At 50.3% G+C, this 12428-nt stretch overlaps 1 protein-coding gene across 1 annotated transcript in view; it reads right to left on the bottom strand.

Annotated features, from left to right (window-relative positions):
* The window catches only part of LAMA1 (laminin subunit alpha 1), a 160694-nt gene extending 148583 nt beyond the window's left edge, over positions 1 to 12111 (bottom strand). The window contains exon 1 of the mRNA XM_089894940.1: positions 11728 to 12111. Within this exon, the coding sequence (XP_089751066.1) occupies positions 11728 to 12028 (301 nt within the window). The 5' untranslated portion in view covers positions 12029 to 12111. The remainder of the gene's footprint in view (positions 1 to 11727) is intronic.
* Positions 12112 to 12428: the final 317 nt, after the last annotated feature.

Here is a 12428-nt window from a genome sequence, read left to right as displayed (position 1 = left end):
TCCATTCAGTAATAAGTGATTTTTATCACACAAAAATCCATCTGTGACATAAATTCTGTATGCCTTTGTTCTGTTCATGAGAAGACCAGGCTGGCTTAGCCCAAAATGCCTGGAGGAGAACAGCTGTTCCCCACTTAAACGATGTCCTCCAAAGGCAGGCAGGTAGAGTTCCTTTAAACAAAAACTCTATATAAGAATGTAACTCCAAGAGCTAGTCAACAAATGCCAACAAGACTGAAGTCAAGACAAAACAGAGTGTTCTACAGTCACAGTCTTCAAACTAAAAGGAAACACACTGCAGTAGAAATGCAGTGTTTAATCAGAGTTCTCTGTTTACAGTGACACTATTTTACAGCAATAAGTGGGGTGATATCGGTGGTCCAGGCATTCAGCAACAAAAATCCCTCCAGATTTGAACTGATGGACACACGTAGCCTAGGATTCCTTGGGCACTTCTTGTGCCTGCTTGACTACAGCTCTAGGGGTTCAAGGACCAGTGTGCAGAACTCTAGAAACTCAACAAATACCTATTGAATATGTGAGTTAATGAGTTGTGGGCTTGAGATGCCTAGAAGTCAGTGGCCCCAAATCTAGAAATAAGATTTTGTTAAATATAATCTGGGCTTCAAGCCTTATTCGTCATTCAATATTATTTCAATTACAAAAACGTAATCCTTTTTTCTCCTTTGTACTGAATTGGTATATGGGGAAAAAAAGGTGAATGCTCTCTTCAAGCTGCCAAGCCCCTCCTGATTTCCAGATTCTGTGGCTCTTCTCTCTCTGTATTGGACCCCGTCTGCGAGCAGGGAAAGTATCTGGACTTAGTGTTTCTGCTACTAGGCTGTCCCTGGTCATGTGTTTTGGTTCAGAATGTGAGCTTTGGTCCCGAGAATGTCTGACCATCTCCTACCGTAGCTTGGTTACCTGCATTCTTGTTCCCCATCCCTGCATCCTGTCTGGGCACCTGCTAAGGCCTCCCAGCCTTCTCGAGCTGGCATCTGTCCTTTCCCAGCCCATCTGTGCCCAGGAATCATCACTCTGCCTCTTCATTAGGGACTTTTCCAAATCCCAACCGCCTGTCTGTCTGAACCTCTCAATACTATCCATCCACTGGGTTCCCTCACAGCCCCTGGTGCTTGTCTGAATTGGGACCTTCATTCATTCATCCAACCAATATTTACAGAATCAACACTAAACGCCAGACGCTGAGTAGGTATTAGAAATAAGAACAAAAATCTCTGCCCTCCAGGAGAGACAGGCAAGGTAACAAACCGTTACAAAATGACGTGCTGGTCAGAGGTGTGCACAGATTGCTATGGCAGGAGCAGGAGGCACACCTGGATGACTGGGTGGACCAGAATAAGGCAGTGTCACAGGTGAACCACGATGTCACATTATGGGAACCACGGCTGCGTCAGAATGGCCCGAAGAGGGTACGCAGTGGGAGAAGCAGCTGTGGAGAGGTTGCAGCAGGGCCAGACCACAGACGGCCGAGTAAGTCCTGCTCAGTAGAGTGAGAAGCCACTGTAACAGTTCCACAGGGACAGGATGACCCCATTAGCTTCATGGCCCGCTAACCCCTGGGAGGCTTCGGATGCCAACGGCTTTCCGAGCCCTGGGGAAACTTTTATTGGCCACATTAGACTCATCCCAGCATCTGCAGCACGGCTACCCATTCCTGCAGAACCTGCCTCAACCCAGCAGATGGGCCGGGTCCAGATTCCGGCTCCATCAGTCTGGGGTTAGTCCAATACAGCACCCTCCAGTACCATTAAAGCCTTTAGGTGGGCGCTGGTCTGCAGGTCAGTGTAGGTAGGTTGTCGGTGTGTGTGGTGTGCGTGTGGTATGTCTGGTGTGTGTGGTGTGTGTCTGTGGTGTGTCTGGTGTGTGTGGTGTGTGTGTTATGTGTCTGGTGTGTGTCTGTTGTGTCTGGTGTGTGTGTGGTGTGTCTGCTGTGTGTGTGGTGTATGTGGTGTATGTGTGGTGTGTCTGGTGTTTGTGTGGTGTGTGTGTGGTGTGTGTCTATGGTGTGTGTGGTGTGTGTGTGGTGTATGTGTGGTGTGTGTCTGTTGTGTGGTGTGTGTGGTGTGTGTCTGTTGTGTGGTGTGTGTGTGGTGTGTGTGTGGTGTGTGTGGTGTGTGTCTATGGTGTGTGTGTGGTGTGTGTGTGGTGTGTGTCTGTTGTGTGGTGTGTGTGGTGTGTGTCTGTTGTGTGGTGTGTGTGGTGTGTGTGTGGTGTGTGTCTGTTGTGTGGTGTGTGTGGTGTTTGTGTGGTGTGTGTCTGTGGTGTGTGTGGTGTATGTGTGGTGTGTGTGGTGTGTGTCTGTTGTGTGGTGTGTGTGGTGTGTGTCTGTTGTGTGGTGTGTGTGGTGTGTGTGTGGTGCGTGTGGTGTGTCTGGTGGTTGTGTGGTGTGTGCCTGTTGTGTGGTGTGTGTGGTGTTTGTGTGGTGTGTGTCTGTGGTGTGTGTGGTATGTGTGTGTGGTGTGTGTCTATGGTGTGTGTCTGGTGTGTGTGTGGTGTGTGTGGTGTGTGTCTGTTGTGTGGTGTGTGTGTGTCTGTGGTGTGGTGTGTGTCTGTGGTGTGTGTGTGGTGTGTGTGGTGTGTCTGGTGGTTGTGTGGTGTGTGCCTGTTGTGTGGTGTGTGTGGTGTGTGTCTGTGGTGTGTGTGGTGTGTGTGTGTGGTGTGTGTCTGGTGTGTGTGTGGTGTGTGCGGTGTGTGTGGTGTGTGTGGTGTGTGTCTGTTGTGTGGTGTGTGTGTGTCTGTGGTGTGGTGTGTGTCTGTGGTGTGTGTGGTGTGTGTCTGTGGTGTGTGTGTGGTGTGTGTGGTGTGTCTGGTGGTTGTGTGGTGTGTGCCTGTTGTGTGGTGTGTGTGGTGTGTGTCTGTGGTGTGTGTGGTGTGTGTGTGTGGTGTGTGTCTATGGTGTGTGTCTGGTGTTTGTGTGGTGTGTGTGGTGTGTGTCTATGGTGTGTGTCTGTGGCGTGTGTGTGGTGTGTCTGGTGGTTGTGTGGTGTGTGTCTGTTGTGTGGTGTGTGCGGTGTGGGGTGTGGTGTGTGTGTGGTGTGTGTCTGTGGTGTGTGTGGTGTGTGTCTGTTGTGTGGTGTGTGTCTATGGTGTGTGTCTGGTGTTTGTGTGGTGTGTGTGGTGTGTGTCTGTGGTGTTTGTGGTGTGTGTGGTATGTGTCTGTTGTGTGGTGTGTGTGTGGTGTGTGTGGTGTGTGTGTGTGGTGTATGTGTGGTGTGTCTGGTGTGTGTGTGTGGTGTGTGTCTGGTGTGTGGTGTGTGTGGTGTGTGCGGTGTGGGGTGTGGGGTGTGTTAGGGACGTAGAAGGTAGAAAGGCTCTTATTTTGCTGTTGGAGCTTGAAGGGAAGTCATAAGCCAAACACTGAAAAAACCTAACATGCAAATGACCAGGCCCCACCCCAGACCACATAAATTGTAGTCCCTAGGCGGCAGGGGTGGGCGGGGTGCCTGGGCATTCATGTGATTAAAATCTAACGCGCAGCCCAGACAGAGAATTTCTGAACTAACTGTACCTGCTCTCCACGCGCAAAGAGCTGGCCAAGCAGGTAAGCTGTGAGGCCCCCTGAGACAAAGGAAGTCTGGAGGAGTAGATGTCACCCAGCAGGGGGTTTGGTGAGGAAGCTAAGGCAGGGCACTCGCTGCCCCTCCCCTCTCCCCACCCCCACCCCACCCCCACGGGGCCTGCTTGCCGCAACCTGAACTTCTGTGACTGGGAGCAAGCAAAATACAGATGCTAACTTCCACCTGTGCTACTTGAATCCCCTCAGCCATGATTTCTCATGGAGAACGTTTCTTTCTAGCTATGCACTTGGACTTCCTCAAAAACAATTCCATCAAGAACGTCCACAGTGGAATCATAATGAGGAAAGCAGCTGAGGAGGACCTCAGGACACACCCCGACTTGGGGCCTGGAAGGTTGAGGGTCCACTACACGTTTGGTGCATGAAACTGAGCAAGTGAATGAGCAAACACGGGGGAAAATGTAGAAACACTGACTAGAAATGACAACGATCCCACAAGAAAACATTATTCCCTACCCCAAGAAGGTATCAAGGATTTAAAATGCCAACTCCCTTACAAGAAAAGCGGTGGGAGCTCCCAAAGACATTTCACAACGTTCATGAATATCTCAAACTCTCCCCACCCCAAACTGCTAGGATGAACAAAAGTGCAGCCATGAAGCCAGGGCAGAGCTGTAAAGAGTTGGGAAAACTAGATCACGTACAAAAACAAAGACAGAAATGCCTGAATTGGAGATTCAGAAGGAAGGGGCTGAAGGATGGACAGTGGGAATTTTGAGGATGGGGAAAGAGTGCTAGCCCACCACAGGACAGAGCAACAGGGACAGAAAGTACACCAAGTGGCAAAGATAGTTCTGGAAACAACTATTTAAACTAGAAACCCAACAGGCTCAGCTTGAAGGCCAGTTGGAAAATTCCTTCCGCCTCTGGTATCCAGATAGGAATAAGGTTTCCTGAAACAGATTCTAGATGCTACTCAGACCTGTGGAATCCTAATTCTCTCCAGTGGTACGAAATCTAGGAAGCTGGAGGACCTCCTGCCCCGAGAGGAGCCGGGCTCAGGGCTGGGTTTGCAATCCAGGGGCTGGGTAAGGGTTTCATCGTTGTTAAGGCAACCCCGTTGCCTCTGCGGGGGGCTGGGGGGGCGGTTTGTTGGCGTTACTGCCCTCTCACTGCCTAGGGCTCAGGTCCCAGCACGAGAACCTGTGCCCCCAAGTTATCTGTGTGTGGAAAGAAATGTGGGGAGCTAAGGTTTTGCTCTTTGAAAGAACAATGTCCCCTCTTTTTGACCTTGATCGATGGCATTCTGGGCAAGCCATCCACAAGAGGACCAGATGGCAACTCTGCCTGGATGGGAACCCCGACTGATCACAAAATACAATGCAAGTTCAAAAATGGCCATAGAGGCCATAAAAACAAGTCTGCCCTGGGGCGGGGACCAACTGGCCATGGGGGATCGGCTGAGGCTTCAGGTAGAGAGTGGGGATGCCACTCAAGTGAGGGAGTCATGGGAACAAATCACACAGCCCAGAGTCAATACCTGACTTTGTGAATCTGGGGGGATGACGGACGGCTGTGGCCAGCGGGTGAAGCCAGGGGGTGCATTATGAAGACAGTGGTTAAGGAGCACCAGTCTCACCGCCATGTGGGACTAGATTAGAAGAGTGGATGCTGCCATCAGAGACTTATTCCAAGTGGCTGGTTATAGTCTTCTGGACAGACAGTGATCACCTGCAGTGTAACAAAGAGGAACAAAGGCAAAAAAACCAAAAAAACAATCAGGGACCTTTTTAAAGGAAAAAACGAAAATGCAGAGGGATGATTTAGATAGGGGGAATACCAAAAAAAGAAAAGAAAGAAAAGGAAGATGAAACCAAGGCGACCGAAAGAATGCCATAAACTGGGAGAAACAGGGAAAGAAGTCATTGGAGCAGGAAAGAATTCCTGTGCTGGGCCTGAGATAACAAGAGAATCGCTTTTAGTGAGTAAAATCCTGCCATTACAAAGAGGTTGGAAGACATGTAAAAGTGGGGTGTACAGTAATCAGCATTGTGGAGCGAGGTTTTTCTCCTTTCTGAATGTCCCCTCTTAACTAAAGAAGATCTGCTAAACTTAAGCATCTTTTATATTGTTGTAAAGAGTTTCCTGAGGTTCTGGCAGGAAATTATGGAGCAATGCAACAAAATGCAGGAAATCCTTCAGGGAATGGGAAAAGATGGCACTTTCCATAAATACTCATGGAGCTAAATCTGACATTCCCATCAGCAAGGCAGGAGGTTCTCTGGCACAAGAACTGGAGTCATACTGCCTGCTGGGCCAGCAGATCTGACTTCAAAGATAAGTTCAGGAATGAAGAGATTCAGACTTCAAATGGTTGAATCAAAAAAGGGAAAAAATGCACACACACGCTGAAATCAGGATCTGATGTGTTTCCACAGCATCGTTTCTGGATTAACCTCTGAGGTAAATGCTTACCTAGGCAAGAATGTTATCCACCACGCTGGTGTGGAATCTCAGTGTTTCCATTGTCTGTCTCCTGCCCCTAAGCAAGACACAAAATCACTGGGAACAAGTTACCCCAAAGAAAGCTCTCCCGATCCAGCCCTGAGAAAACACAGACGCTGGTGGCAAGCATCTGTGCCGTGAAATGGTTACCCTGAGCGCTGTCACCTCAGTACAAAGGACATGAAGATGCAATGAACCCAGCTGGAGTGCAGCATTTTACACTGAAATAGCTCCCTGGCAGGCATGTCCCAACAGAACCCAAGTTCACGAACTTACCTAAATTACTTCTATAACGGAGTTTCTTCTCCTCATTAATTTTGAAATGCATTTATTTACTCAATTGTCCATGGATACACGCTAGGATTTTAGAAATAAAACAAGTAAAATAATTATTTGAAAGCGTGTAAATAAGCTACATACATCCTTCTTAGGAGACTACAGTTTATCTTGTTCATCCAAACATTTCTGAGGAATATCAGTAACAGGTCCAGCTAAGGTCTCAGAGCAAGAGTTCTCTCTGGTTATCTCCACTTAACTTTGTATTCAAGGTGCAGGTACAGGCTTAACTATATTCATCAGGAATTATTATTATTACTTGTTGTTGTTGTTGTTTTGCGGTACGCGGGCCTCTCACCGCCGCGGCCTCTCCGGCTGCGGAGCACAGGCTCCGGATGCGCAGGCTCAGCGGCCATGGCTCACGGGCCTAGCCGCTCCGAGGCATGTGGGATCCTCCCGGACCAGAGCACGAACCGGCGTCCCCTGCATCGGCAGGTGGACTCTCAGCCACTGCACCACCAGGGAAGCCCAGGAATTATTTTCAAAATTTAAGTTTTTCTGTGTCTGCCATTGTCGTTCCAGTAATAAATCATACTTTTTGGAAAAATAAATAACACACTATCCTTAACTTCGGATAGAGTTATTCTTAAACTTAACCCCTCTACATCATAAATCGTCTAAATATATATTTTTTAAATTATTTACAGCTTCAGGAATAGCTTATTAATGCTACAGTAAGCAATACTTTCAGAAGGAGTACAGGGTCATGAAAGCAATCAATCAGCTAGTTTTTAAATTCCAAAAGATCTAGGAAACAAGGCTCTAATACCGTCTGTCAAAGGCCACGTTGAAAGGGACAAGTTGGAAAGTGAAAAGTCGGTAAGTGTAGACATTGATTAAGTGATGCATTTAACATCCGGCAGCAGGGATATTAAAGAAATAGCATGAAGGAAGGGCAGTGGAGATAGGAAGAGTGTTTCCTGTTTTATCAGGAAATAACTAGTACCTTTCTTATACTATTAGGAAGTGCTAGGGAGGAAGCAGGTTTTAGGAAGTAGCTTGCTTTTAGGAGTTACATGAAGAAACATGTAAGGAAAGATACTCAAGAAACTCAAAACCGTAGTTGCCTCAGAAGTAGGTGACTTAACCTTTTCTATATACCCTTTGGTATCTTTTGAACTTTGTACCATGGGCATGGATTACCTATTCAAAAATAGTTTTTAAAGTTACTTGATTCGTGAATAAAGATATTAATCTCAATGTGGCTCAACCAAGACAGGTGGTTATTAACCACCAGGAACATGGCACAGCGAAGGACATCCAGTTGGGAATAAAACAGCCCCTGCCCTCAGGAAGCCCAGGTCAGTGGGTGAGACAGATCAGTGAGCCACTTGCTTAGGCCACCAGGAGAAGGACAACAATAATGCTAAGGGACCAGAGCACCAGGAGTCTAGGGAAGGGCACATCATAAATACTTCCGCAATGACGGTACCGGGGAGGTTTCTGGGGGTTTTAGACTGCAAATGGGAGGCTTGTCCAGCACTGAATAGCCCATGTGCCCGGCATCACTGGTCAGCTATGAACAGGGGCACGTTCGTCCCCAGGTAACACCCTGAGCTCTGGGCCAGCAGGCCAGCTGGGTCCCAGCCTCCTCCTTTAGCCCCATGGGATTCTCCAATGTCATTTTGTATGTCTGTGTTATGAAATCAGGAGTTTGAGAGGCGTTAGTCCAAGCCTATAGGGTGGTACTTCTAGAAAAATCACGGTGATCGTGGTGCCGAAGATGGAGAGGAGAGGAAGAGGGAGGCCCAATGAGAGAATCGTCACAATATTTCATGGGAAAGACAAACAGTTCCTGAGCCTAGTCAGCAGTGGGGACAAAAATGGGAGATGGATTGCACAGATTTTCAAGAGGTAAAATCAACAAGTCTTAATGCCCAAATGAATGTGGGTCCAGGATGGTGAGGACGCACAACAGGCGGGACAGTTAAGACCATCACCATGGACTGCGTGCCTATGATGCTGACATGCCCAACGCTGGGCCAATTTTCTCCCTGTGTTACTGAATCACATCAGTTCTCTGCATTTCACAGATCCGGAGATGCTGAGAAACTTAACCAACATCACGGCTCATCAAAGTGACAGGTCTGGCATTTGAGCCCAAGACTACTTGATTCCAAACCCAGACTCCAAATTCCAGAGAATACAGCTGGCAAGAGGGCCTCCCAATAGTTCTGTGCAAAATAGTAATAATGATGCTTAGATAATGCTTATTGAGGGCTGATCCTGGGTTAGGCACTGTTCTAAGAACTTATCTTGCATTCTTTCATTTCATCATGAACAGCCTCTCCAAGGAGGCACCATTACTACTCCCACTTACAGATGGTGAAACCAAAGCACAGAGAGGTTAAGTAACTTGCCCAATTTCCCACAGCTTGTAAAGCCAAAAAGTAAAACACCTAAAGCTTAAAGGCATATCTTGTCCTTTCTCCATAAAAACCTACTGTAGGGCTTCCCTGGTGGCGCACTGGTTGAGAGTCCGCCTGCCGATGCAGGGGACACGGGTTCGTGCCCCGGTCCGGGAGGATCCCACATGCCGTGGAGCAGCTGGGCCCGTGAGCCATGGCTGCTGAGCCTGCGCGTCCGGAGCCTGTGCTCTGCAACGGGAGAGGCCACAACAGTGAGAGGCCCACGTACCACAAAAAAAAAAAACCTACTGTAGATGATAATGAATATCTGTAGAAACTTATGAATTATTCTAAAATTGTAGGGTGTCTCAAGGAAGATTACCTTGAAATAAGTGGTCATATAAACATTTTACAATACTGGCGATTCTAAGTGGCACGAGACACTATGGAACAGCATGTGTTTATTTCATATCCTTGTTGCATTTGAATTCTCGATGGTGCTATATTAACTACAGATGTAGGCTTTATATTAATGTCTGGAAAAGTGGAAGAAAAAAAAGGAATGGGCCAAAGTCTGGGATACGAAGGAAGTGGGCAGTGATGTTTTTATTACACAATCCTTGTTTCCAACTGCTAAAAATCAGTATTTTTTCTTGGCCCTTACTTGGGGAACACAGCTACAGGAAAGAAAAATGCACCTTTGAAAGCCATTCAGGTACACACTTCACTGGAGAGCACATACATGCTAAATTTGAATGCTACATCATTTATGAGAATGAAGTAAATTTCCTCTAGTCATAGAACAGATTTTTTCCCCTATCCTTGGAATTGTCTATTTTTACTAAGAAAAAAAAAAAAAAACCAGTTCAAAACAAGAGTTGCTGAGCTGACCTGTGAAGCAACTATAATCCATGTAAATGCCAGCTGTGGACGTAACACAACATTATTGTTAGAAATATACCACCTAGTATTTTATACTTAGGAATAGCTCACTTTGCACAGGTTACATCTCAAAGGAACTGAGCTATTGGGTCACATACCATGAGATGTAAAGTAATCCAGAGAGGCTGTGAAATGATAGAGAATTCCTAATAATCTGAATGCTATAGGATGATTGTTTTAAAAAATATAAGCACCAGATAACTAACTCACTGATGATGCTAGTCAGAATTATTTTATTATTATATTATGACCAGATTACACCATTTCACTAGCCATTCATGCTATATACATGGGGTCCCAACTTATATTTTAAAAAGTCAAAACTCCCTTAAAGGTGCCTGTTAGGAAGGGTGACGGTTGTGGGGTGAGGACTGAAAATCTGGAAGGTAGTGTGAAGGATTCAAAGGCTCCCACGCAGTGGGTGGTTTTCCGCAGCATCTTAAAGCAGGAAAGCCCCACGCGGTCCCACTTTCTCCAAACACCATTCACAGCCGCCCAGGCCAAGTGCTGAGCCCAGAGGGGGGCGGAAAACACTCAGGGCATCTCCCCAGTCCAGGACTTTCAATTTCTTAGAACAAGGAAGCTGAGTCCAGCTGCTCTCCCTCCACCCTGTGGGAAACCAGGCTTTTCACTGTCAGCAACCCGAGAGAAAGGCGCTCAGCTCGAAGAGTCCAAGCCCGCTCTCCCGCAAGGCCGGCCCCTTTCTTCCCGGGATAACTATGTAAATTCCCGGCATCCCAGCCCCCGCCTCGCGCAGAACGGACGCCCAGCCATTCAAAGCGTGTCGCTCGCTCCGGTCCAGCGCTTCCACCACGAATGCGCCAATGAATGGGACGGGCTACAAAGTTCACATTTCAGCACGATGCCAAACACCCATCTTTCCCACGGGGTATTTCGCGTTCCGCCTGCCCACTTTTTTTTTTTTTTAATTGGAGTTTAGTTGCTTTACAATATTGTGTTAGTTTCTACTGTACAGCAAAGTAAATCAGCTATATGTATACATATATACCTTCTTTTTTGGATTTCCTTCCCTTTTAGGTCACCACAGAGCCTTGAGTAGAGTTCCCTGTGCTATACAGTCGGTTCTCATTAGTTATCTGTTTTATACATAGTAGTGTATTGGCATATATACACCGCCTACCTACTTCTGGCCTGCACTTTCCTCCGTTTTTAATGGCACGTGTATTTGTGGGAGCATGCCCGCGGTCACGTATTGCATACATTAAGACGTTTTCAACAAATATTTGTGACCGCCTAGCCAACAGCCGGCGCCGAGAAGCCTTAGCCTCTGGGGAAAGCGGGCACGGTGTTGTCCACAGAAACCGGAGGGGGGTTTCCCTTTCTCTGGGGCACTGACAGAAGCTTTGAAAGTTCGCTTCGGGTTTCTGTTCTTCGCCAACGTTGCCCCGCGAGTCAGCGTGTCCGCGCAGCCAGCCAGCGTCCAAATTCCCGCTCCCTCACCCCGAAGTGACCACCGTCTATGCTGCGAGGGAACTGCCGGTTCGGTCACTTCGCGGCCTGCACCCAGCGCGCCCGGGAGGCGCGTCCAGGCCCTGTACGCCGCCCGCGGCCGGTTTCCATGTCCGCTCCTCCCCGCGCACTACCCGCGCGCCGGCCCGCCCCGAGTGGCCATGGGACCGCCCCCTTTCCCGGCCGCGGACCACCAGCTTTCCGCCGCCGGTCGGTGGCGGGGACTCTGTGGGCGCCTTTCCCATTCATTCTCCGCCCACCCGCCGCAGCCCAGACCGAGAGCTGGGCCAGCGCGGCTCTCCATAGGGGCTCCTGGGTCGCCAAGCCAGACCCGGGGACCCAGAGCCCGAGGAGGGGAAGCCCGAGGCGCGGATGAGGGGGCTGCGTCCGTCAGGGGTGCTCCCCTAGCCCTCTCCCCCCCCCCGGCCGGGCGACCTTTCCAGGGGCCGCACGGGAGACCCACGTGTCTGGTCCCCGGTCAGGGGTGAACGCGGATACGCGCACCGACCTCAGGCGCGGCCAGGCGTGGGGCTTTGTCCCGTAGCCTCCCGCCCGCCAGGGGACCGGGACGCGACCCGGGCTCACCTCTCTGTTGACCCTGCACGGCGACCCAGAGCAGCGAGGCCAGGAGCGCCAGCCCCGCACCGCCGCCACGCATCTCGTCTCTGCCGTTCGGGTGGCTCCGAGGAAAAAGCGGCGACCGCGCGCCGGGACTCGGCGGAGCGCGAGTCTGCGCTCCTGCGGGCCCCTCGGACACACCCCCGCCGACCTCCGGCGCGCCCGGCCCCGCCCCGCGGCCTTCACCAGAGACCCCTCCCCCTGGAGACCTCCTCCCCCAGTCCGGAGACCCCTCCCCAAGGAGACCCACTCCGAGAGCCCTCCCCATGGAGGCTCCTCCCCCCAGAGACCTCCCCCCGCCCCGAGAGCTTTCCTCCCTCTCTCCAGAGACCCCTCCCCACAGAGACTCCCTCCCCCCAAGGCCCCTGCCCCCCGAGGCCCCCGCGCTCGGCCCGCGGGGACCGCCAGAGCCATCCCCCAACTCGGAGGTGGCGTGGGGGTCGACCCGCTGCAGCCGCGGGCTCGGAGTTGGGGGGCGGGCGGAGAAAGTGGGATGGAGGGGGTGCGGGGGAGATCTGCCGAAGTTGGCCGGGGCGGATGGATCCGAGAAAGTATTTGCCCTGTTGACCTTTCCCGCCCCAGCGCGGCCCTGCAGCCGAGCCCGAGGCCGGGACCCCGCGCCGCCGCCGACGACGCCGCCGCGGCCGGGCCCGCCGCTCTTCTAGCCC

This window comes from Delphinapterus leucas, chromosome 14 (genome assembly GCF_059928025.1).
Source record: "Delphinapterus leucas isolate spDelLeu-1000000601 "Yukka" chromosome 14, BTC_Dleu_Yukka2, whole genome shotgun sequence".
Lineage (NCBI taxonomy): Eukaryota > Metazoa > Chordata > Mammalia > Artiodactyla > Monodontidae > Delphinapterus > Delphinapterus leucas.
The sequence above is the reverse complement of the archived record's forward strand: the minus strand, read 5'-3'. Positions and strand labels throughout refer to the sequence as shown.